At 40.0% G+C, this 25,679-nt stretch overlaps 2 protein-coding genes across 3 annotated transcripts in view; both read left to right on the top strand.

The window, feature by feature from the left end:
• The window catches only part of LOC130515585 (myosin-10), a 44,326-nt gene extending 24,181 nt beyond the window's left edge, over positions 1-20,145 (top strand). The window contains exons 7-42 of one of the 2 annotated variants that reach the window (XM_057015928.1): positions 477-540; positions 1,214-1,312; positions 1,517-1,660; positions 2,377-2,472; positions 2,651-2,769; positions 3,307-3,459; positions 3,576-3,749; positions 3,909-4,082; positions 6,305-6,419; positions 7,356-7,418; positions 8,339-8,532; positions 9,270-9,391; positions 9,468-9,537; positions 10,128-10,288; positions 10,400-10,508; positions 10,587-10,718; positions 10,802-11,008; positions 11,091-11,228; positions 11,413-11,536; positions 11,623-11,794; positions 12,612-12,824; positions 13,087-13,231; positions 13,829-14,035; positions 14,331-14,435; positions 14,512-14,664; positions 14,754-15,002; positions 15,458-15,670; positions 15,756-15,968; positions 16,043-16,204; positions 16,451-16,579; positions 16,906-16,994; positions 17,182-17,305; positions 17,393-17,601; positions 17,743-17,851; positions 18,185-18,357; positions 18,623-20,145. In XM_057015928.1, coding sequence (XP_056871908.1) covers positions 477-540; positions 1,214-1,312; positions 1,517-1,660; positions 2,377-2,472; positions 2,651-2,769; positions 3,307-3,459; positions 3,576-3,749; positions 3,909-4,082; positions 6,305-6,419; positions 7,356-7,418; positions 8,339-8,532; positions 9,270-9,391; positions 9,468-9,537; positions 10,128-10,288; positions 10,400-10,508; positions 10,587-10,718; positions 10,802-11,008; positions 11,091-11,228; positions 11,413-11,536; positions 11,623-11,794; positions 12,612-12,824; positions 13,087-13,231; positions 13,829-14,035; positions 14,331-14,435; positions 14,512-14,664; positions 14,754-15,002; positions 15,458-15,670; positions 15,756-15,968; positions 16,043-16,204; positions 16,451-16,579; positions 16,906-16,994; positions 17,182-17,305; positions 17,393-17,601; positions 17,743-17,851; positions 18,185-18,357; positions 18,623-18,776 — 5,277 coding nt within the window. In that variant the 3' untranslated portion in view covers positions 18,777-20,145. The remainder of the gene's footprint in view (positions 1-476; positions 541-1,213; positions 1,313-1,516; positions 1,661-2,376; positions 2,473-2,650; positions 2,770-3,306; positions 3,460-3,575; positions 3,750-3,908; positions 4,083-6,304; positions 6,420-7,355; positions 7,419-8,338; positions 8,533-9,269; positions 9,392-9,467; positions 9,538-10,127; positions 10,289-10,399; positions 10,509-10,586; positions 10,719-10,801; positions 11,009-11,090; positions 11,229-11,412; positions 11,537-11,622; positions 11,795-12,611; positions 12,825-13,086; positions 13,232-13,828; positions 14,036-14,330; positions 14,436-14,511; positions 14,665-14,753; positions 15,003-15,457; positions 15,671-15,755; positions 15,969-16,042; positions 16,205-16,450; positions 16,580-16,905; positions 16,995-17,181; positions 17,306-17,392; positions 17,602-17,742; positions 17,852-18,184; positions 18,358-18,622) is intronic. The other variant, XM_057015929.1, reaches the window with a different exon arrangement.
• Positions 20,146-20,931: 786 nt separating this feature from the next.
• Positions 20,932-23,935, top strand: LOC130515355 (serotonin N-acetyltransferase-like). The gene is made up of 4 exons (XM_057015520.1): positions 20,932-21,009; positions 21,351-21,585; positions 22,243-22,397; positions 22,475-23,935. The coding sequence occupies exons 1-4, from the start codon at positions 20,947-20,949 to the stop codon at positions 22,841-22,843; spliced, it is 822 nt and encodes a 273-aa protein (XP_056871500.1). The 5' UTR covers positions 20,932-20,946; the 3' UTR covers positions 22,844-23,935.
• Positions 23,936-25,679: the final 1,744 nt, after the last annotated feature.

The raw sequence follows: 25,679 nt of genomic DNA, 5'->3' as shown, positions 1-25,679 counted from the left end.
TCTATTGGGCTGGTAAGGTGTCACTAGCTCCTCCAGGTAGGATGGAGCTAGGCCTCTGAGGACCTTGTAGGTCAAAAGAAGGATTTTAAAAATTATTCTAAATTTAATGGGCAGCCAATGAAGAGACGCCAATAGAGGAGTCGTGTGATCTCTTTTGTCAATACCTGTCAGAACTCTGGCTGCAGCATTTTGGATCAGCTGGAGGCTTCTTAAAGAGTTGTTTGAACACCCTGATAATAAAGAGTTACAATAGTCCAGCTTGGAAGTAACAAATGCATGGACTAACTTTCCAGCATCATGCCGCGTCAGTAGTTTCCTGATCTTTGTGATGTTCCTCAGGTGAAAAAAGGCACTTCTAGAGACTAATTTAATGTGCCCAGCGTCATGCCCGGCATTCTGTCTGATGTTTTAATCCACTTTAATGTGTTTAATCTCAGTTGTGCTTCTTCATGGTGGGTGTGTTTTGTTTCCTGCAGGGGAAGTTCATCCGGATCAACTTTGATGTTGCGGGCTACATTGTTGGCGCCAATATTGAAACTTGTATCCTCACTACTAGGCTGAAGGTGCTTTGAATACTGCACGTAGTCTGTGTGGCTCAGCATGTCTGAAACCTGAACACAAGTATGCTGTAGTTGTTGTTCTTTTTATTCTGGTTAGTTTATTTATACAGTAGAGAAAGCTCCTTATCCTGACATTCTTTTGTTCCAACATCAGTAGAAACCATAAAAGAAATAATCTTTTATGCATTTATTCTCTTTTATAGTCTAAAATAGTTGGTATGGTTGCTGAAAAAGTCAAAGTGGGGAAATGCTCTCTTGTTTTTGCCACCCAAACCTGAAAGTGCAGTTACAATTATTTGATTTTTTTTTGTCCTTTAACATTGCTGTCATGTAAGAAAGGGAACCCAGTGAGTTTTGTAGTCTTTTTGTTTTGTGTTGACTGCTTTTTGTCCTGCTGGTAGATGGGGAGGGTGCTGGAGCCCATCCCAGCTGCCTACAGGTGAAGGAAGGGTACCCACATCTGAGCACATTGGGGGTTTGTACCTGCCTCAAGAGTACCCCAGCAGTGTCTGAAGGTGTCTTGGCACTCCCCCCTGCTAGCTCACCATTTATACACACCCAGGGCTTGAACCCAGAACCTAGACAGAACTACCACCACCCTATTTTATCTATTCCACGTAATTACTTTGTCAGTCCTCAACATTTGCTTCCAGATCTTCTGGAAAAGTCAAGGGCCATCAGACAGGCCAAAGATGAACGGACCTTCCACATCTTCTATCGCCTGTTGGCTGGAGCTGGAGAGCATCTTCGAAGTGAGTGTCTAAGTGTTGTGATAGTCACAGTGATTGTGAGTTTTCCTGTTTGCTATTTCACTGCAAAGAAATGGCATCATTTTCTGGGAGAAAATTTTCAGTTTTGGCTACTTTTGCTATTTCTGTTCACATCTGCTCAGTTAACGGAGTAGGTTGTTGGTAAGGTGATACAAAATGAACAATAATATTTCTGTCTTCTGCCAGCGGACCTGCTTCTTGAAGGATTCAACAGCTACCGTTTCCTGTCAAATGGTAACATTCCCATCCCTGGCCAGCAGGACAAGGACAATTTCCAGGAGACACTAGATGCCATGCGCATCATGAGCTTCTCTCATGAAGAGATTGTCTGTGAGTCATAAATGTCTAACATGTAATACAGAATATTTTCCTTTCCTGTCCTAAATCCTTTTTCCACAGTGTGGCATAGAAATGGAACTGGAATATTTATTTCTCTCAGAAAACAATGCAGGCCTGAAGTGAATTATCTGCCATAAAATATTCAGTTGTGTCCTGCCAAAAAAAAGAAGATGCAGATACTTCAGAGGAGAAAAGAAGCTGGAACAAAAGCTGTTTGTTCCATGTTGTATTTATTCACTGAAATAACAACACAATTTGCACAGCACAAGAAAGGGCTAAAAATAAGCAAAGACAAAAATAAGGTACCACCAAACAACATATGCATAAAACCCAAGAAGGGGGGGAAAGGGTGAGGCAGACAATGGTAACTGAATAGTTTGTTTGTCTGCATTATTGGGAAAAGATTTTGTAGAAAAGATAAAATATGGAAACAATATTCTGTGAGGAATTTTTAGAACTGTTTGTCCAAATTTCCACAAGATAAATGGTTTTGGTTTGTTTTGACAGTTATCTAACGTCAGTGCTCCTTGATACAGCGTAAAATAAGGCATAAATCTTTGCTCTCTTGTATATTATATCTTCCCCACAGAAACAATCAGATGAACCCAGCTGTTACTAATTGTGAATTGTTAAGATCAAACATTTATTGGTCTGCCATATTTCAAATGTAATACAGTAATTGCTATGTGTTGTCTGTTCCTTTCTAGCAATGTTGAAGGTGGTTTCAGCAGTGCTTCAGTTTGGGAACATTGTATTCAAGAAGGAGAGAAATACTGATCAGGCCTCCATGCCGGAAAACACAGGTTACCACTAAATACACACACTCGCTGTCCTTTAGCATTCATTAATCTGGTTGTAATAGAAAAAGAAATTCAAATCAAGTCATACAAATGTATCAATCTTTTTTTTTTTTTTTTTTTAAAAAGGACATTGTATCAACCCAGAAATTGACTTGCTCCCCTTGTATTTGTGTATTTTCAGCGGCACAGAAGCTCTGCCACCTTCTTGGGATGAATGTAATGGAGTTCACCAGAGCAATCCTGACCCCCAGAATCAAAGTTGGACGAGATTATGTACAGAAGGCACAGACCAAAGAACAGGTAAATTCTAAACCATAACTTACAAATTATAAGTAAGGTTTAAGATTTATCTTTGTTTTTTAACCCAGGACCTTTTAAATGTGAGGCACAGATTACAGTCTCAAAATGCTAATTTCACCTTCTCCCCAAGCGCGTATGGATCCAGTCGAACATGACAGTAACCACTCAGAACGTCTGCTCGTTTTACATTTAAGAGAAGGTCTACTGTTTTTAACACAGTTTAAACACAGTCGCCATGATGCCAGACACTCTATAATAGCAGGGTTGCCAGCATCCCCAACATTTAGAAAGTCTGAGATTGCATACATTGGCATACATGTCAACAGCTTTAATGTTTCAATGTATGGTAAATTTTAGTCAGCCCAACTCTACCAAAGCAGGAATACAACCTGGAAACCCGTTCACCAGCTCATTGGTGGGTGCTTACATTATTCACTCACATTCACACCCTCCCACCAAGGATAATGGAGTTTACAATCAGTCTCGTGTGGCATTTTCTTAGTCAGGGCGTGCAACAAATTTCTGTTTATTCTGCAGGCTGACTTTGCTGTTGAGGCTTTAGCCAAGGCAACATATGAACGCTTGTTTCGTTGGCTTGTCCACCGCATCAACAAAGCTCTGGACAGGACCAAGCGCCAAGGGGCGTCCTTCATCGGCATCCTCGATATCGCAGGCTTTGAGATTTTTCAGGTGCTGATATTTATGTTTAAAATACACATTCAAATAAAATGCATCACATGTTGAAGGTTGTACACCTTTGTCTTCAAGGCAATGTGGATTTAACAGACAGATGTGCTTCCTTTCAGCTGAATTCATTTGAACAGCTGTGCATCAACTACACCAATGAGAAGCTGCAGCAGCTCTTCAACCACACCATGTTCATCCTGGAGCAGGAAGAGTACCAGAGGGAGGGAATTGAGTGGAGCTTCATTGACTTTGGCCTGGATCTGCAGCCCTGCATTGACCTCATTGAGAGGCCGGTCAGTCGCCTTTGTATTTTGGGGAGTTGGGACATACGACTTATTATTATGAGTTTTCTTCATAGGTGTGATGGTTTTTAAACATTTCTTTAATTGCCATGGAGTGACTATCTGATGTTTTAACAGCCCTGTTTATATGATCTGTTGTCTCCCACTTAGAATAACCCACCTGGTATCCTTGCTCTGCTGGATGAAGAATGCTGGTTCCCCAAGGCTACAGATAAGACTTTCATAGACAAAGTGCTCCAGGAACAGGGAACCCATTCCAAATTTCAGAAGCCACGGCAACTAAAGGACAAAGCGGACTTTTCCATCATTCACTACGCAGGCCGAGTATGTTTCAGTGGTTTTATCTCACATCCTGTTTAAGTTCATGCTGTGTGGTTAAACTCTTGATTAGCCACAAAGAATGTATTAAGGCTAAAACTCTTGATTAGCCACAAAGAATGTATAAAGTCACTGTTGTAGTCCCATTGAGCCCTGTGCACATTTTCTTATGCCACTACTACATTTTGACCTATTTTGCAGCACATCTTGGCAGTAGAGACACTTCTAAAGGCAGAACAGGACATTCCCTACTAACAATAGGCCAGTTATCGCACTGCTGCTGCTGTATGAGAACCACATCTGGTTCTCATTGGTGGGGTTCTGAATTTTTGTTGCCTGCTGATTATATAACAGGGGTTTAAAAAATTCACCTTTCAGCAGAGGTCTCCCATCTGTAAAGAGAGAAGGATATTTCACAGCATTCCAGAGAGGGTTCTTGTCAGTCAGTTGTAGCGGGAAAGCTGATATCCTCTCCTGAGTGTTAGTTTCAAGAGTATGTGTCTTTTTTACTGTTATAGACAGTGTTTAGCGAAACATCACCCAAGAACCTGAGCGTTACGGGGGAAAAAAGATTATTGAAAAGATTATTGAAATAGTCAGTGCAGAAGCCAGCAATAAATTCGAACTTTATTAAATAAATTCAGCATTTTCCTCTAGTGAAAAAATAAGCAGAGACACTGAGAATTTGCTTTTTCAGGCCTCTAATGAAAACCATAAAGAGGTACTGCATTCCTAATTTCAGGTTACCCAACATCATGTCCTCTAAAAACAACAAAGTAAAACAATTTTTAATGAACAAAAGTAAGTACAAAACTGGTCCTCCATTATTTTAGAGGCTGAATAAAGATTTCTAAAGTCATCAAAATTCATAAAGTTGATAGTTTACAGATGGAACAGTATTTTGCTTGTCTCATATAAGGCACATCACTCAAGTCATCTTGAACCTGCTAAATAACATTTATTATAGTTGGCTGTTTTTTCACTGTGGGCAGGAGCATAAGGACAATGCATTGGTGTCTATTTATAGAAATATATGTACAGTACAGTCCCATGCACTGTGAAGGTATCAGTCATTACAGCTAGAGGCAAGTTGTAATTGACTTGGACAAAAAAACATGATTTTTCCGGAGTTTACCACCACATCCTTTTTTTGCAGATGAAAAGTAGTCGGTCACATCTGGCACCATTCAAAAACTGAGACACACACTGGCCTCTCCTTTAAACATCACTTAGCTTGCAATTTCAAATTCTGCTATGATGAAGGAGATGAGGGTGAGCTTGTGGTTTCTCCACCCACAAAGGCTCCTCATAACTTTCTTCTGACCACCCCACCATAATTGAATAACCCAGTGTCACCAGGGATTATCTAATTTTGGAGTGTGTCATGTCTTTACCAGATTTGCATAGACATCTGGTAAAACAGAGGTAACAATTTTCAGGATTCACACAGTCACAAGTGTAACACTTATCCATCCTGAAACTGGCATTTGGCTGGTCCACAGGGTGCTCATGGCTTATGTACGGAACATCTACCAGCTCCTTTATCTTGGCTGGATAAGGAGGCAGATGTATGTGTGTGTTTTTCCAAGACTGATCAGCTCAGACATGAAGAGCTGCAGCTGCTGGCCCCATCCCAGAGAACTCACAGGACATATTCACAGCCAGACAGATGCCACACAGCCATAAATAAAGGCTTTTGGGCATCTGTTGAGAGTGTGAGCCATGTGGAAGCTACAACAGGCCCAACTACTTCAAAATAGCACCTATTTTGTGTCTTCTCAGAAGACACAGTTGGCAACCTGTATTGTGGATATTCAGCCATATTCTTCTTAGAAGCAAACCTCAAGAATGGAACAATCTTGAAGGCTGGCTTGTTAAATATACATGTTGTTTTGTTAAGCTCCAAGCTTAGAAAGAAAAATGAAAATTAGCAAGTGTCCAACACAAACCAAAACGGTCAGGGTCAGCAAGGTGTTCATGGTATCAGTGCAAGGAAAGATTGATATTCCCTCTTGAAAAGGAGCGAGACTGAGAATAAAGCAACAAGGTACATGGTCTCAACAATCATTTCGCTATTTTTATTTTCTTCAAAACTGATCTGTGGTCATTGTAGCTGGTTACTGTCTGAAAAGTGTTGTTTTATTACTTATTGTTGTCAGGATGCAAATATTCATGGTGTTGAAATAAAGAAAACAAGGGTCTTTTTTAGCATTTGTTTTGTTTCCCAGGTGGATTATAAAGCAGATGAGTGGCTAATGAAGAACATGGACCCCTTGAATGACAATGTGGCCACGTTACTGCATCAGTCAACAGACAAATTTGTGGCTGAGCTCTGGAAAGATGGTGAGTTTCTTAAACAAAACAGTCTTTGATAACAATTAAGCTATCACTTTCAAGTCAAGGGGTAATGGAGCATTTTAAAACACAGATGAAAAAACATTTGTCCTCATTGGCTTTCAGCACTAATTCACCAAGATTCCATGTTTTTTAATTCAGCTGGTGCAGAAAGAATGAGGTGAAATAAGAATAAAAATAAGATTAAGTAGTATAAGCATTTAAACTGATTAGTAGTTTTAGAGAAAATAGCTTGATGGTTTATAACTCATAGTGGTGTGATTGTTGGTGTCATGCATTATTTGTACTTAAGATGTTACACAAATAAATTAAAATGAAATTTTGAAGAGCAGGCAACAAGTGATTCAGTATCTGATGTTTCAGTCAAGTTAAGAATACTTCAGATGTTTCTGGCATCTGTTTGCATCTGGAAATGTATATAATTTTCAGCTCTTTGTGTAAAGATTTATTGTTTGCAGTGTGAACACAAGAATGCATACTAACAATATTATTTGTTGCAAATTATAAAATGGGTGAAAATCTCCAAATGAAACATTACAGAGCTGTTGTGGCTGCGGATGCCAACACTGCCAGCAGAATTTGGTTTCTAAGCACAAAGAATATGACATTTTCTCTTTTTTGGTGTGTTTGAGCTCCAGAGCTGATACGGTTAATGTTCTGTGTGAGTACAGCAGGTTGGGAATGTTTCTTTAAAATCTTTAAAGCTTAGCATTCTCCCTCGGGATGGAGTCCAAAGTAAATGTGTGGTGAAAGTAAACTATTTTATACTAACACTTCTCAGACTAACCACTAGTGAATCGTTTTTAATCACCTAACTGACAAACTGACCCTCTTTAGGACTCTTTTAATACCTGATTAATGCTAATTAACATTGTTTGCTGTATGAATGATTGGAGTGTGTTTTCTTGTCTCTGTCTGTTGTAGACATACAGACATTTCAGAGAGCCTCTTTCTATGAAAATGTGTCTGGGCTCGATGAAGTTCCAGGTGAATGACAATAATAATGTCATCGTTTTTCATCGGAGGATTTTCTTCACCCTCATTCAGTGGAGGCTTTACAAGCTCCCTGTCCTTCCAGACAGCTAAAACTATGCATTAATATAAATGCTTAGCTTTGCATGGCTGTTGTGTAAACCTCTGATACTCCATTTTTCACCCTTCTGATTCTTGTGAAAATATATCAATGAAGGCAAGGTTATTTTTTAATCTTGTTATAACTAATATATAAATGAGAGATGGATGGATGGATGGATAGACGGACGGACAGACGGATGGACGGACCGACTGACACTAAGATATCTTAATCTATTCATCTCGATACATAATCATGTATCGATATAATCATATAATCATGTATCATGTATGCATGGTGATTAGACTGGGTTAAAGTGTATGACTCAATAGTTGCCTAGAAACAATTTGGATTGTAAAAGACGCTATATAAATAAAGATTGATTGATAAAGATTGAGTTGGGCTGCTGGATCGGCTCAATTTGCCCGCACTATCCTCTGTCATTAAAATCCTTCATTGACTGCCTTATTGGTACTGCTGCACCATTATATTTGCAGTGACTGGGAGAACAGACAACATAAAAATAGTGCATTTGAATTAGTTGGTCAGTTTTTATTGTAGTATATGAACAACAATAAATCAAGTTTAGGTTTGTGCTATTGTGGCATGCCTTATATTATATAAAGCATGTATTTGAATCGGTTCTCACATAAGAACAATACCTGATCAGTTAAAGGTTGAGTGTGCCAGATTGGTTGAGATTATCTATAAAAAACCCTCCAATGAATTAAAGTGAAATTGATTTTTACAGTTTTCATTGTCTCATATTCGTGTAAACTGAGGAATTCTGAATCCAATAATATTGACGTCCCTTTGTTTCATTCTGTATGACTAGTTGACCGAATTGTGGGTCTGGACCAGGTTGCAGGCATGAACGAGACAGCATTTGGTGCTGCTTACAAGACTAAGAAGGGCATGTTCCGCACCGTGGGTCAGCTGTATAAGGAACAGCTGTCCAAGCTCATGGCCACCCTGAGGAACACCAACCCCAACTTTGTTCGCTGCATCATCCCCAATCATGAAAAAAGGGTCAGTGCTCTAGTGAATGGAACATTTAAGGGAAGCATCAGCAGATGGGGTTATAGCGGACTGACTGACACTAAGATATCTAAATCTATTCATCTCGATACATAATCATGTATCGATATAATCATATAATCATGTATCATGTATGCATGGTGATTAGACTGGGTTAAAGTGTATGACTCAATAGTTGCCTAGAAACAATTTGGATTGTAAAAGACGCTATATAAATAAAGATTGATTGATAAAGATTGAGTTGGGCTGCTGGATCGGCTCAATTTGCCCGCACTGTCCTCTGTGGCCACCCTGAGGAACACCAACCCCAACTTTGTTCGCTGCATCATCCCCAATCATGAAAAAAGGGTCAGTGGTCGCAGACAGTGCTCTAGTGAATGGAACATTTAAGGGAAGCATCCGCAGATGGGGTTATAGCTCAGGACAACAGTGGAAAGCAAAGTATATAAAACTTGTGGTTAATCATGTTTTTCTCTTGGATTAGGCAATTTAGGCTACCATATACAGTATTTTAAGTCTTACAGCATAAGGGAGATAGTTTTAACTAAAATTCAGATACATTTGCTTTACGCATCTTTAATTTTTTGTTGCATACAAAGATTTTGGACGTAGGTAGGTGTGTAGAAACATTTAGTAATTTCTTCATTTTTTACAGCTATGGAACTGAAATATTTTTGTATACAACACATCCTCAAACACACCATCATATGGCCCTTTTCCCCCTGCAGGCTGGTAAACTTGATTCCCACCTAGTTCTGGATCAGCTGAGGTGTAATGGTGTGCTGGAGGGGATTCGGATATGCAGACAGGGCTTTCCGAACCGCATTATTTTCCAGGAGTTCAGACAGAGGTAATACTGTGCTACTTTTTACGATGCTACTTTATTAAGTATGGAAGTGTCATTTTCCCACTCCCTCCTTATTCAGGTACGAGATCCTCACACCTAATGCCATTCCTAAAGGCTTCATGGATGGCAAGCAGGCCTGTGAGAGGATGGTAAGTTGCCTGAATCCTAAATATGACTGATTCACAAATCATTTTAAGGCATTAAAGTGTTGTAATGAGACACATGACACCTTCTAAAAACTCACTTTGTTTGTATTACTTGAACTGTGACCTTTGAACATATTTAAAGAAAGATATTTCTAGATATGTCAAGAGTATAACTAGAGAAAATGTTTTAATTAATGCTTAGACTTTCAACTGCTTTTATTATTATAGAATTATTACAGTTAATATTATCCTTATTAGTATTTATAGCAATTATTGTAATGTCATTTTTAATTTCAGCAGGAGGGTCCCCCTATATGAGCCTGGTTTCTTCCTGTTAAAGGGGAGTTTTTCCTTGCCACTGTTGCTTGTCTGGGGGTCAGGCCCTGGGATTCTGGAAAGCACCTAGAAACAATTCTTATTGTGACACACACTATATAAATAAAGAAAAATAAAAGAATTTTATTTTACAAATTTGTTTGATCATTACATTTCTTTTCATCTAGTCATAACTAGTATATTGGAGAAATTTTCAGAGACAAATGCACTAAACGGTTTACAAATACATTTAGAATTCCTCCCCATCTCATTGGTAGATTCAGGCTCTGGAGCTGGATGGAAACCTCTTCCGTATTGGCCAAAGTAAGATCTTCTTCAGGGCTGGAGTCCTTGCACATTTAGAGGAAGAGCGGGACCTCAAGATAACTGACATCATCATTTACTTTCAGGCTGTCTGTCGGGGATATCTGGCACGCAAGTAAGGCTCTAATCACTCCCAGGCTCATATGTGATTACATTGAACTTTTACAGTACAGGCAAATATCAATGATATTATCTCACTCAGTCAACCTCTTCTGCACTGTTTCAGGGCCTTTGCTAAGAAGCAGCAGCAGTTAAGTGCTCTAAAGGTGCTTCAGCGAAATTGTGCTGCTTATTTAAAGCTGCGCCACTGGCAGTGGTGGAGACTCTTTACCAAGGTAAGTCCTGGTTGCATGTCCAATCCAGGGATTTGACTTTTACAGCTCACTAATGATTTCAATTAACCATCTCTCTAGGTGAAGCCTCTGCTGCAGGTCACCAGACAAGAGGAAGAGATGCAGGCAAAGGATGAGGAGCTGGTCAAGGTGAAGGAGAAGCAAACCAAGGTGGAAGGACAGCTGGTGGAGATGGAGACGAAAAACCAGCAGGTCAGCATATCAGACAGGAAAACGTCTAACAACAGATTATACATATATTTGGAGAGTCACGACTGAAAATCACTTATGTGCAGCTGCTGGAGGAGAAGAACATCCTTGCAGAGCAGCTTCAGGCAGAGACAGAGCTGTTTGCAGAGGCAGAGGAGATGAGGGCACGCCTGGCTTCCAGAAAGCAAGAGCTGGAGGAGATTCTTCATGATCTGGAGTCCAGACTTGAAGAAGAGGAAGAGAGAAACCAGAGCATTCAGAATGAGAAGAAAAAAATGCAGAGCCATATACAGGTGAGTGATAACATACTTCTGCATTCTAACATAAACCTGATATGATTTTTTTTAAATTCCAATCTTGGGGTTTTGTGTGTAGGACTTGGAAGAACAGCTAGATGAGGAGGAAGCCACAAGACAGAAGCTGCAGCTGGAGAAAGTGACCACTGAGTCCAAAATGAAGAAACTGGAAGAAGATGTTTTACTTTTAGAAGACCAGAACTCAAAATATCTCAAGGTGAAACGCAGAAGACCTCACCGTTACAATGAAACTGGAAAGACACAAAGCCAAACCTAATCATGAACATTTTCCTAAAGTTTTTATTTTTAAATGATTGAAAATCCATTTTCTAAAATGACCGAACCAGAATCAGAAATGGATTAGAGGTCTATTTTAACCTCTCGGCATTTCTTTTCTTAAGGAGAAAAAATTGATGGAGGACCGGATTAATGAGATGTCTTCGTTGCTAGCTGAAGAGGAGGAAAAGGCTAAGAATCTGGGAAAACACAAAAACAAGCAGGAGATCATGATGGTTGACCTTGAGGGTAAACTTCCCAATGAATTATCATCAATGAGACTTTGTTTCTTAGCTGTCTTACATGTTTGCCAATTAACATCTTTTCTAATTCAGAGAGACTGAAAAAGGAAGAGAAAACACGCCAGGAGCTGGAAAAGGCTAAAAGAAAGCTAGATGGCGAGACCTCTGACTTTCAGGACCAGATTGCTGAATTACAGACCCAGATTGAAGAATTTAAAAGTCAGATAGGCAAGAAAGAAGAAGAGCAGCAGATGATGCAGGCGAGGTGGGAGAGGACCCCGCTCACCTAAGAACACATCACACAGTGTGGTTTGAGCTATATTAGGTTGTGTGGAACTAAGTATACCTCCAATGCTATGAGTCAGAATGAGCTAAGTGCTACATAGCTTCACAATATCGTCATCACACTGTAGACACCCTCACACCTGCACTGCATTCATTTACCCCCACTCACATCTTGTATAATACAGAACAAAACAGCGGCCTTTTTGGTTTGTGTTGGCTGTATTTAGTCTTTTGGAATGTGTTTGTGATAGATGACGCTATGAGTGTGTGTCATCAGAATGGTATTTTTTGTCCTGTTTAGCTTGCTGTTCCTTTTATGTCGGTCCTTGAGACTGCTGCAAGTAGTTACTTTACAAACACAGACTCTCCTACCACCCTGTGGCCACCTAATGGTAGACTTGCATAAATTTAGGATATTTGCGATTTAATAATATGGTGCACTTCTTAATTAAATCAAATTTTATATAGTCTATGTCAAATGGCAGTAATGCCCCAACAAAGGATAAATACATACTTTATTTGAAAATCTAAAATATATGGAGATATTTCCTAAATATATGTAATTTTTTAAGTAGTCTGTAAAAACAAAATACTGTAGATGATTCTGTAGAATTAGGAAAATAATGTGATAATGCCTCTGTGTCATTATTCTCTTTATTCACTAAGAGGTGAGTTTCAATTTTGCTGTAGAAACAATAATTGGTAGTTTTATTTTTATAGAAATTTGGAGACAGATTCTTGATTTTCCACCATCTGTCATGTCTGTTTTCCACCTATGTGTTTTTACTGGTTTACAGGAATGAGGATGAGGCCACTCAGAAGAACAATGCTCTGAAACAGGCGAGGGAGCTACAGGCTCAGCTGTCTGAGCTGCAGGAGGACCTTGAGTCAGAGAAACTGGCTAGGAACAAAGCTGAGAAACTTAAAAGGGATCTGAGTGAAGAGCTGGAGGCCCTTAAGACAGAGTTAGAAGACACGCTTGATACGACTGCTGCCCAGCAGGAACTGAGGTGATGTATAGTTGTACGTATAGAAATGACAGGGGACCATTCAACTCTCTCTCCAATCAGCACAGTGCTTAATTTCATTTCCTCTCTTGTAAAGACCATCAGTTAGGTTAGCAATACTTGAACTAAGTTTGTTGTGTTGCTCAGGTGGGGAGTAATATTGGGTGCAGTCGTCGCATGCCGGGGCAAAGAACCTTGAGCGAATTCACCTCACCGTTTTATAAATAAAGTAAAGGTGAATTGAGCCTATCCTTGTTGTCTGCAGGACCAAGCGTGAACAGGAGGTTGCAGAGCTGAAGAAGACAATTGACGAGGAAACAAAAAACCACGAGTCACAGATTCAGGAGATGAGACAGAGACATGCCACTGCCTTGGAGGAGTTGTCTGAACAACTGGAACAGGCCAAGAGGGTGACACAGTTCTTCACACTTTATCATTCAAAACACAACCAAGCAAAATGACACACTGCTACCTTTACCAGAAAAGGTGAAATGGTCCAAAAAACAAAAATAACTAATCAATTTTGAATCCACATGTTGCACAACACTTCAACTCTGACTTTAAATTCAGACTTATTGTGTAAAAAAAATAACTTAATATCTTAAAGGACCTCAGTTCCTCCTGGGAAGCAGTTGTATTGTTTTTACCTATCGGATTTTTGTATTTTTATTCAGGTTCTTTGAAAAAGTCATAAATCTTAGGGGAAAGTCAATAAAGGACTTTTTTAACTTCTTATTTTGAGTCATATTCTGTCATTAGTAAAATATACATATATTATTCATCATACACCTTTTTACATAATTATGAGGAACAAACATCATCTTTCCTTTGGTCATTTTGCCACTTTTGCCACAACGCTTTTGTTTATTTTCTTACTTTAAAGTAATTTTTAAAAAAAACAAGTCTCAGAGTATTTTTTCTTCATTAACTTTTACGCTCTGAGAACTTAATTTAAAATATGTAATGCTATTTGAACCACACTAATATTTATTGTTGCCCATGTGCAGTTCAAGGGTAATTTGGAAAAGACGAAGCAGAGTCTGGAGAACAGCAACAAGGAAATGGCCAGTGAGGTGAAGACTCTGCAACAGGGAAAGATGGAGTCTGAACACAAACGGAAGAAACTGGAAGCTCAGCTGCAGGAGCTCACAGCTAGAGTAACCGAGGGAGAGAGGGCCAAAGGAGAGCTGTTAGACCGCTCACATAAACTACAGGTGAGTTGAAAAAAACACTTATATGTACACACACACACACACACTCATATACAGAGAGAAAGAAATTGAGTTCATAGAGATCGACTTTCTTTTTCTTGACATCATGCACTAACAAATATTGGCATTAGATTTGAAGAAATGTTCAAAAGTGTTGTGCATTTTAATTTCATGTATTTGTGAGGACACGTAATGGGTTTCATTTCCATAATTAAAATGATCAAATGCTTCATTACTAAGCAGCCTTTATGAGATTAAAACCTTCAAAATGTACCTTTTTTCTTGTTATTTTTTAAAGACGGAGTTGGACAATGTGTCTGCCTTACTGGAAGATGCCGAGAGGAAGTGTATCAAGACGACCAAAGATATTAGTGGACTAGAAAGTCAACTACAAGACCAGCAGGTGAAACACAGCATCTCTAAAGCAGCAAACTCAATCTACTCTATGAAATAAACTGCATGAACATTCTGTCATTCAGGAGCTCCTTCAAGAGGAGACGCGTCAGAAACTCAATCTCAGCAGCCGCCTTCGCCAGCTGGAGGAGGAGAAGAACACTCTTCAGGAACAGCAGGAAGAGGATGAGGAAGCACGCAAAAATCTAGAGAAGCAGATTCTGACCCTCCAGGCTCAGGTAGGACACTTTTGCTCTCTGAGAAAGCAAGTCGTGATCCAATTATTGTGTTTTTGTTTTTGATTTTCTTTCTCATTTATGCTTTAAAGCTGTCAGAGAGCAAGAAAAAACTGGAAGATGATATTGGAACAATAGACAGCCTGGAGGAAATCAAGAAGAAACTTCAGAAGGACTTGGAGTTGACGACACAGCGCCTGGAGGAGAAAACAATTGGCTTTGAAAAGATGGAGAAGACAAAAACACGTCTCCAACAGGAGCTGGATGATCTCACTGTAGACCTGGATCACCAGAGACAGATTGTCTCCAACCTGGAAAAGAAACAGAAGAAATTTGACCAGGTGACTGACACTTTGAAATGTTTTTTCTGTGAAACACCCTGAGGTTCTGCAAATTTATCAAGAAATATCTAAATCAAGTGTGTAGATCCTGGGAGTCTTAAGTTGCCTACGTTCTTACAAGATGATATTGGATGTAATCGACATACATTTGTAGTATATGTATAGAAAACTCCTAGGTAGACTATAAGTGTAGCTTACGTTATTTCGTCATTTGTTGTAAATTTAATTCGCCTCTGAGAGTCCATAAAACATGCACATTAGGTTGACTGGAGACTTGAAAGAAGTGTGTTAGAATTGTGTGTGTAGGGTGTTTTCCCTGTCTTACCAGGTGACAGCTGTGAGAGACCCCGGCTGTGGCTGTAACCCTGATTTTTTCACATGAGCATTATTATATTATTATCATTATATTCATTGACAAATTCTTGTACTGTCCCACTCTCCCACCTTCTATCTAGATGCTGGCTGAAGAGAAGAATGTTTCAGCCCGTTACGCTGAAGAACGTGACCGTGCTGAAGCTGAAGCTAGAGAGAAGGAGACCAAAGCTCTGTCACTGGCCAGAGCTTTGGATGAGGCACTGGAAGCTAAAGAGGAGCTGGAGAGGATCAACAAGCAGCTTCGTACAGAAATGGAAGATCTGATGAGCTCAAAGGATGACGTGGGCAAAAACGTGAGTCAAGATCGCTAGAGCACATAAGATTTGTCAACTTTGTCACATATTATACCCATGTTGTACTTGTCTTCCTACCTGGTAGGTCCACGAGCTGGAAAAGTCCAAGCGTACGCTGGAGCAGCAGCTGGAGGAGATGAAGACCCAATTGGAGGAGTTAGAGGATGAACTTCAGGCCACAGAAGATGCAAAGCTGCGTCTGGAGGTCAACATGCAGGCCATGAAAGCCCAGTATGAAAGAGACCTTCAGGGTCGAGATGACCAGAACGACGAAAAGAAGAGAGCCTTGGTGAAGCAAGTAAGAAGGACCACAGCATTCGTTTACAGTGCCTTGTGACAACATTGTCCTAACCGGCACTTGTATCCATTCAGGTCCGAGAGATGGAGGCAGAACTAGAGGATGAGCGGAAGCAAAGAGCACTGGCTGTAGCTGCTAAAAAGAAGCTGGAGATGGATTTGAAAGACATAGAAAGTCACATAGAGGGAGCCAACAAGGCAAGAGATGAAGCCATCAAACAGCTACGCAAGTTACAGGTGAGCAAACCTAATATAGGAAGCAAAGTGTAAAGTTCAACAATAAACGTTGAACTGATAATGAACATCTCTGTCTGAGACAGCCCCAATTTAGCCCAAATTTTACATTACAGATCTGTCATTGCACATTTTACTTTTAAATATTTCTAAAAATATATATTTAAAAAAAAATAATGGTAAACACACTTTTAGACACACCTGAAGGATGCACAATATTGGGTTTCAGCAATGTGCTCTTTTTTTCAGGCCCAAATGAAAGACTACCAAAGAGAGCTGGAAGACACCCGAGCTTCTAGAGATGATATTTTTGCCATATCCAAGGAAACAGAAAAGAAACTTAAGAGCCTGGAGGCAGAAATTGTCCAGTTGCACGAGGTACCAACTGTTGATGGTGGTGTCGTGAGCTGAAGCTTCCCTAAGAAATAACATTCTGAAAGATATTTAGTTCACTTTAGAATGATCATTATGAGAAATAAAGAAACTAAAAGAAGTTTCTCTTTATTTCTCATTTTGTTTCTCATTATTTTTTATTATATGTATTATTAGATTAATACTTCATTAGCTGTCATTCTTTAACTGTCTTTTTTCTCTGCTTTTAAAAATAATATATACTCTATTAATGTATATTCTATTAAATATATAAATTTCATCACTTGACTGCAATACTTTAGAAATAACTAGTCTCAATTTCTCCTTCCCAGGACCTAGCAGCCTCTGAGAGAGGCCGACGCCATGCGGAACAAGAACGAGATGAGCTTCAGGATGAGATTTCTAACAGCACCTCTGGAAAGTGAGTAAATACATCTGTCAAATTACTTCTATCGGGCGTTATAATTAGAAACAAAAATATCTTGTATTTTTTTTGTCACATGAATGATATTTTGCTCCGCAGTTCCTGTTCTTCAGCTTTGATTCCCGAATGCGCTGCATTACTGTTTAATTTCTACATATCTCTTAACCCTTACTTCATGTGTCAGGTCAGCTCTGATGGATGAGAAGAGGAGGCTGGAGGCTCGCATTGCTCAGCTAGAAGAAGAGCTGGAAGAGGAGCAAGGCAACATGGAGCTGCTGAATGACCGCTTCAGAAAGACCACTATGCAGGTGCGATGGAAGGAATAAAAATGACATGCCTTCCACAGGGTCTTCTCCCACTGCTTTTCTGACAATCTCATCCTATCTGACCCTCAGGTGGAGACTCTGACCACAGATTTGAGTACCGAGCGCAGCTCAGCACAAAAGAGTGAAAATGCTCGCCAACAACTGGAGCGCCAAAACAAGGAGCTGAGAGCCAAACTGGGTGAGCTGGAGGGCTCTGTGAAGAGCAGGTTCAAGGCTTCCATCACTGCTCTGGAAGCCAAGATAGCACAACTGGAGGAGCAGCTGGAGCAGGAGGCCAAGTAAGACTTCATTTTACAGGCTAACCTCATCCAAATAAGTTTAAGCGTTATAAAGAGAAAATGACTTGGCGCTTGGCTTGTGAATGTTTAATTTCCAATGCTTTAATAGGTATTTTAATTCCTGTGGTTCTCCATTTGAAGGGAGCGAGCAGCAGCCAACAAGATTGCAAGAAGAACAGAGAAAAAGATGAAAGAAGTCTGCATGCAAGTTGAGGATGAGCGTCGTCATGCTGACCAATTCAAAGAGCAGGTATGTGTGACAATGCCTGTCAGTTTATTAACAGGGATGTAAGAGATGAGCAGCTCTGTTCCCTCTCCTGTAATAGTTGCATGTGATGCAATGTTTCTAAAAATGCTGAGCGAACCTTACCCTACAGATTCCTCTAGATATAGTTCAGGCTTAAGGAGCTACCATTAAAAACCTTTGAACATATGAAGTCACTTAACTGTGTTTAACTGTAATAAGTATAATGAATCCAATACCTAATAAAGAAGTCACTGTAGTAATGATAATAGTAAGTAATGGAGTCACTTACACACGTCTCATAAGACCAACCCCAAAAACACTCTGGTGTGGGTACAGGTGGAAAAGGCCAACTCTCGTATGAAGCAGCTGAAGCGTCAGCTAGAGGAGGCAGAGGAGGAGGCCACACGAGCTAACGCTTCACGCAGGAAACTGCAGAGGGAACTTGATGATGCCACGGAAGCCAGTGAGGGTCTGAGCCGTGAGATTCACACGCTGAAGAACCGCCTCAGGTACATGACAATGATGGATGCGTGAATTTGCCACACACTAATGCTAGATTCACACCAAAATCATCTTGAACCCGTGGGCGAGTATTTCAAGCTGCACGTAGATGTGTTTTCTTTGTTTCTCTCTTCCTGTGCATGTCCTTTGTCCCATGCAACAGTTACAAAGCTTTAAGTTAAACTACAGACTTATTTACTGACATTTATAATGCTGTATGGATGTTGCCTTGAAATCTGGCGTTAGAGAATCAAACTTGTCCCTCTCCTGCAGGCGTGGTGGCCCCATAAGTTTCTCCTCCAGTCGTTCCGGCAGACGCCCAGTTCAGGTGGAGGGAAGTTCCTTGGACCTCCTGTCTGACGATGAGCTGGAAAACAAGATTACTGACAACAATGCCAATGAGACACCCGGGCCACAGCCAGAGTAGACCAGACAAATCATCTCAGCCCAACTCGATTTCTTCAGACTCTTCCAACTTCCTTTGGGACCCCCCGCACCCTACCCTCATTTGGACAGATCTTGCTATGGCACCCTCCTGTGTGAAAATTGACTCTGTCTTACCTCTTATTAAGCTTTGGGCTGATGAACAGCAACTCCCATCACAGCACAGGTCATTTCCAGTAAAGGAGATTAGCTGCATCACACACATATATATGTTGTCAACTAAGCCCTTAATCTACCCCTTTAGAAATATAGAACCCCTCTGAGTGACTTCAGCTCACAATCCTGTGAGCGCATGTGCACATTCATTATCTTCTTTAATTAGTCATAGTTGCTATTCCTCTGATTTTGAAGAGTCTACAATAAACAGCTTGTTTTAACTCAGTTGTATTTCCAGTGCTGTTTGCTCTTATGACAGTGTTAGTTTCACATATTTGACAGTAGGTCACTGCTGACTGGTAACTATTTTATGTGAGAACTGTATTACTCACATATGTTTGCTTAATTATTCTGTGCCTTTGTTCACCTTTAGATTACATTTGTTTCATATATACTGTTCATAAATAGATTGATGCTGAAGCTTCTTAAGATATAGCTATTGGAAAATATACTTTTTTACCTGTATTTCTGGCTTTCCGCTTTTGACCACGATGATTAATACGTCAGATTGTATGAGAATCTTTGTAGATGGGTGCTCTGATTTTTATTATTAATAACTTTTCTACTCTTTCAGTTTCTAAGTTTTTAAAACAACCTAGAGACATTATCTGTATTTATATCTTTTTGTGTACTATAGAAACTCCCATATATATTTCACAATTCTCAGTATTGCACATCAATCAGTTGCATTAACTCTAATTTTGAATTCATCTACAGTTGAAGTAATCTTAGCTATGAAAATGTTAAACATTTAAGTCCTGCACACTATATTTAAAACTTTGCTCGGAATATAAAATATGGCACATTATATTGTACCCGAGTAGTATATTTTATACCACACATATTTTGGAAGTATTAATTCCACCACAGATTTTTTTTTTCCTCACTGCATCTGTGTAAAATAAGTTTAATGTTTGATTTTCGTCTCTGATGTACCCTCTGGTAATGATTGCCTTTTTGGCATGTTGTAACATCCGGATTGGCCACCAGATGGCTGCTCAGACAGATCTCCACACCATGACTGGAATTACAGTAAAGCCAATATATTCAAATCAAAACAATGATCTAATTTTTTCACCCTGATGTATTGTAAGAAAAACTTTTCACAAGTGCTTCATTATGACTTGTGACTCCCTGACTGGACAGAATATAAAATAAAAGTTACTGAATAAATAAAAAATATGATTTTTGCTGAGTGCATGTTTTCATTTGAATGTGGGTGACCTTTGGGGATATAACTTTATTATTTGTTTAAATATGAGATTCAAATCCATCGTTTGGAGAGTTTATTCCAAAGGGAACAGTTTGTATTTTGCTGTTACCAAATCATAATTCTACAAACATCTATCTACTAATTCTGTTGATAATAAGAAACAAAAAGCTCTAATCTCTGCTGCCCAGTATGAAAGAGACCTTCAGCTGCTGTAGATGATATTGGAATTTTAATATTACCCAAGTAAGATTAAACTTGAACAGCTTGTAAGTTCAAACAGTCGAAGGCTGTTTCTATTACTTGTGCTTATAGAGTTGCTCTACTCTTGAACCAATTACAAAGTATAAAGATACAGGTGTATCTATAGCTTCTATAGACACACACACACACACACACACAGATATATATATATATATATATATATATATATATATATATATATATATATATATATATATATATATATATATATATATATATATTCTATTATTGGATGGCTCTAAAATACACACTTGTGTATTTGATGTCTACAAAAAAACCCAGTCATGACCCCATTCCAGTGAATGGCATCAGATAGTGTGTCCACAATCAAAGTACGACGATGCTGCTGCCATTCAAGTTCCTTCTCACCCATTTGGTTCACAAATGTGCCCACTCGTGCTTGTATTGCGACTCCTCCCTGCCTTAGGACACCACTTGGAGAAGATAATGCACTGAGTTGTGGAAACAACTAGAGTAATCCTCTATCATGTGACTGATAAATCACTTAATAGTGAAGACATGCATGCGTGTTGGGGAGACAGAGGGTAAGCAGAGCCAGTCACGCCACACGCGTCCCCACCTTCAGGTAAGTTCGTGTCATGGAAAGTTGCTCCAGCCAACCAAAGGATGAATTCTTTGTATCGTTTGTGGTTGTAATTGATTTGCAGCTAATCGGTGCACATTGATCACTAATCTACATTACCTATGAGAAATGCACCTTTGAATTGACTTTTCAAATAAGTGGCATCGTTTGAAGGTTAAATCAAACCAGGATCTTTCAGAGCCTTCAGAAATTGGAGCCTTCCCTCTTATTATCCATCCTACTTCCGACCTCCCTTCAGTCACTGGCTGCCAATAGTCAAATGTAAATGAGCCGCTGAATAATAGCTCTTCTATAAATACACACTCCACATTTTTTGTTGTCAGGGTCCGGCCAAAGTGATTCTGGTGAGGGGCGTGGACAGAGAGCGAGCAGTAGAAGTTCTGGAGGAGTGCAGCAGCACCATGTCTGTTGCAGGCGCGCAGCCGTTCATCAAGCTCATGCAGCCGTCGTCTCACTCTGTGTCCCCTGGTATTCAGAGAAGACACACGCTGCCGGCCAGTGAGGTACGGCCGCTCAACACCCAGGATGCAATCAGCGTGTATGAGATCGAGCGAGAAGGTGAGTGACACGTGTGGAATTTACGCAGGACGGAGCAATAAGCGCGGAGTGGAGAGACGCATCGACCAAAAGGCAGCTGGAAAGCTTTTTGTTTTAGTAGCTATTTAGGAAACAATACTTTGTTAAAACCTACAATTAATTACATTGATTTGCTGTCTGTGCGTAAAAGCAGCACATGTGGGGAAAAAACCCCACCTAAGATAAAAGCAGAGTAAAAGTTGTGAGTGAAGAGAAGAGAAGAGAAGAAGAGAGAAGAGAGAAGCGATGAGGAGCCGGCCAGTTAAATATAAGTCTTTCGCACTTCTAAAACTGACTGACGGTCTGTGTTTAAAAATGGATGTAACTGTCAAATATACGGTGAAGGAATATTTTCATGTCTATTTTCCTTTACCCGTATTTCTGCAGCTGTCCGTGTTTCGGAAATAAAAATAAATGGTTGTATTCCCGCATACGCCTCTGGAACTCTATGGAATACACTACATGTGAAAAGAGAGAATAACGTTACCATAAAAAGGAGTGAACCGAAATGCTATGTAGGAGCACAGCGACACCAATCTCTCGTTCTTTCTTTCTCTCCCTTTCTATCTCAATATCACTGTCTCTGTCCCCCTGTCTCTCTGTCTGTCTCCCTCTGGGTCTCTCCCTCTTCCCCCTCAGCATTTACCTCGGTCACAGGTGAGTGTCCTCTCTACCTGGACGAGGTGCGTCATTTCCTGACGTTGTGTCCGGAGCTGTCCATGGGCTGGTTCGAGGAGGGTCGGTTGGTCGCGTTTATCATCGGCTCCCTGTGGGACCAGGACAGACTGTCCACAGTAAGTGGTGTGATCCAAGACGCCTCTGAAACAGCACACACGACCAATCGTGGCCCTCTGCCCTATCTTTCCTCCAGGACGCGCTGACCATCCACAAACCCCGCGGCTCCACTGTGCACATCCACGTTCTGGCAGTGCACCGCACGTTCCGGCAGCAGGGCAAAGGGCCCATCCTGATGTGGCGCTACCTGCAGTACCTCCGCTGTCAGCCAAACGTGCGCCGGGCAGTGCTTATGTGCGAGGATTTCCTCATCCCTTTCTACTGCAAGTCGGGTTTCAAGGTGCTGGGGCGCTGTGCCATCACCGTGGGGAATTTGACCTTCACGGAAATGTGGTATCCCATCAGCGGGCACGCGTACATGCGGCGCAACAGCGAGGCAATCCGGTTCCCGCAGCATCCCCTGACGCTGCCGGTAACAAACAATGATGACCAAGTTGATGTATAACTAATATGGCTAATATGGAGTTAAGATCACTTAATAACAGTGACTAAAATCTATGACATATGACAGAGTTTCTTCTTGTACTACATATTTAAACTTCACTCTTCTAGGTAAACAGATCCACAATTTCATTAATGTGAATGACATTTTCTCTGTCAATAGATTTGTTGGTATTTATCAGACACCCACCTTGTTTAACTCCTAACCTATAAAAAGGTATAACTAGTCAAAATATCGCTCTAAGATACCTACAATTCAATTATAGGTCCAATTTAAAATTAATATATATTCCACTGATATTGTGACTAATCAGGAGGGGGAAAAAAACTAGCCACTACAAACAGGGGGTGAATGAACTTCATTTAAAATCAAAAAGACTTAATTGGTGTTAAGTGAAAACATCTACAGTTTTTAAATGCTGTGAGTCACAGTTTGACGTAACTTTAATGCTCCATGAATGTGATTGTGACCAAAATTCATAAATATCTGCGATGAATTCAGCCATTGATAACTCAGCGAAACCAGACTGTGGCTCTACTGTGTGTATTTGTTATTGTATTGGATGAAGCCCCCCCTCCTCCCCCTGTTACGGGCTGACGTCAGAGACAAGGTTTAGCTGCTCAGCCTTCACCTTATCCAGTTCTAGCAGGGGTTTAGATGTTGTAAACGTAGCAGGATTTAGAATCCAGTCATCTGTAGTCTGCAGAGCTAGTGAGTCATTACCATTAATAGTCAGGTGTGTTGAACTGTTATATTTTGGTCTTGTTTCAACATAGAATTTTAATAAAAATGTTATATGTTTGTATCATATTTAGATTTGTATGGGTGTTGAATGGAACATTAAAGTTTATTTTAACACAACACACCAATGCTGTATGCAGCAGAATCTCCTGAAAATACACAAGAATAATGTGTTTTTTCTTTTTCTGTTCGTATATTTTGTTATCTGCATTGAAATTTACATGTCGTATTCTCGCTGTGAGACGGTTTGCAAAAAAGCATCTGTTAAATGACTAAAGTGTGATGTAAATGTAATATGTATTGCCTTTAATATGTACCAAACTTTCTTATAAAAAATAAAGTTGTTAGTTTTAATTTTGTTTTGTTTAATCGTCTAACAAAGAACAATTCCTAATGAAAAACTCTGGCCCCACATTTATCAGATCATGAGATACTGCAATCAATAGTAATAATGACAGGAACAACAATAATATCAATAATCATGATAATAATAGTCAACAGATTCATGCAGTATATAGACAGGATCAAGTGAGTCTCTATACAATTACAGCAGTCATGGAGTAGGCTTATGCCAGCCCGTCTGAAGATTTCACTGTCTTGAATGGAGATTTAAAACTTGTGTCTAATCCACAAACATGCCAGCAGCTCCAGCTCCTCTAAAGGACAACCTTGGGCATTTACTGGTCACCTGAAAAGTGACCCAGAACTCCAGTTTAACGGCAGCGCATATTTTTTATAAGAGAAATAAATAAATGAGAAATATCAAGACTTCTATTTTTTACCTTTAGGAGCCCAGCTGATGAAAAGCATCCCAGATTTATTTATATTCAGATCTTTTGTTCATAGCAATGTGCAGAATTTGTTCACACCCATTGTTATTGTCATATATATATTAGTATATAGGTTGCCTAGTCAGTGGAGCCTGGCAATAGATAATAATGGTTTATGCATTTATTTATACTGACAGTCACTTTTCCAGCTGCTCTGGTGTTAAGTGCTGCATGACTGATGATCATAACAGCTGTAAAAATGGCTGGTTGTGCACCACTTTATTGCTGAATAAAAGTGTGATAATTACCATTTGGGGTAGTAGCGGCATTAATGCAGAACAGATGTGCAGGAGGCTTTTGTCAATAAAGGTGAAAAGAGCAATGGACAAAAAGCTTTTTCCTCCTGTGCTGCAGGGTAATATGACACCCATCAGACAGATGCCAATAACTGTGTGCAGCTTTCAGACAATACAGTTAATTAAATCCAATTTACCTACATAAAATATGCTTCCTCTGAGCTGTGAGGTAGGCAGTTGTATTCTCCTCCATATTAAGGTCAGGATATCGCTATTCCATTAGCTATGTTTTCTTTCAAGGCAACAAATGTTTCTGTTGATTTCCACTTCTGGAAATGATTGTTTTGAGTGTTAAAAAATAGTGCAGCAAACATCCTATGTGTTGACTTACAGGTAACTGTGCCAACAAAAGCATGGGCCAAGAAAAGGGGGCTCAAATAGCAGTGCACATTAGTAATCACTAGGAATGAAAGCCACCGAAATTTAAGGGCATTACCTGCACTATAAGGTCTTTTGTTAATGATTTTGTGTTGTTTCATTGTGAGAGTAAGCTGCCTGCCTGCCTGCCTGCCTGCCTGCCTGCCTGCCTGCCTGCCTGCCTGTCTGTCTGTCTGTCTGTCTGTCTGTCTGTCTGTCTGTCTGTCTGTCTGCCTGCCTGCCTGTCTGTCTGCCTGCCTCACTCTAACTCCCTCTCTCTCTCACACACACACACACACACACGCACACACGCACACACGCACACACACACACACACACACACACACATCAACTGCAAGGCAGAGTAAGGCCACTTCAGCCTCCTTCAGACAGTCGCATGATGTAATCCCACAAAGTCCTTTCAGTCTGGTGTAATCTGTCAGACAGACGAGCCAGCAGACAGGCTGCATGATCCCACATCAGTCTTTTGCCTGGTATTCTTCAGAGACACCCCCATTAGTTCACTATCAAGGATGTAATGGCTGGTTTTAAAAGTAAAAATGAAATCTACACATATCAGAGTATTAAAAATATCTCCGGTAATAGATTGCCTTC

The sequence above is a fragment of the Takifugu flavidus genome, chromosome 18 (genome assembly GCF_003711565.1).
Source record: "Takifugu flavidus isolate HTHZ2018 chromosome 18, ASM371156v2, whole genome shotgun sequence".
Taxonomy (NCBI): Eukaryota; Metazoa; Chordata; class Actinopteri; order Tetraodontiformes; family Tetraodontidae; genus Takifugu; species Takifugu flavidus.
The sequence above is the reverse complement of the archived record's forward strand: the minus strand, read 5'-3'. Positions and strand labels throughout refer to the sequence as shown.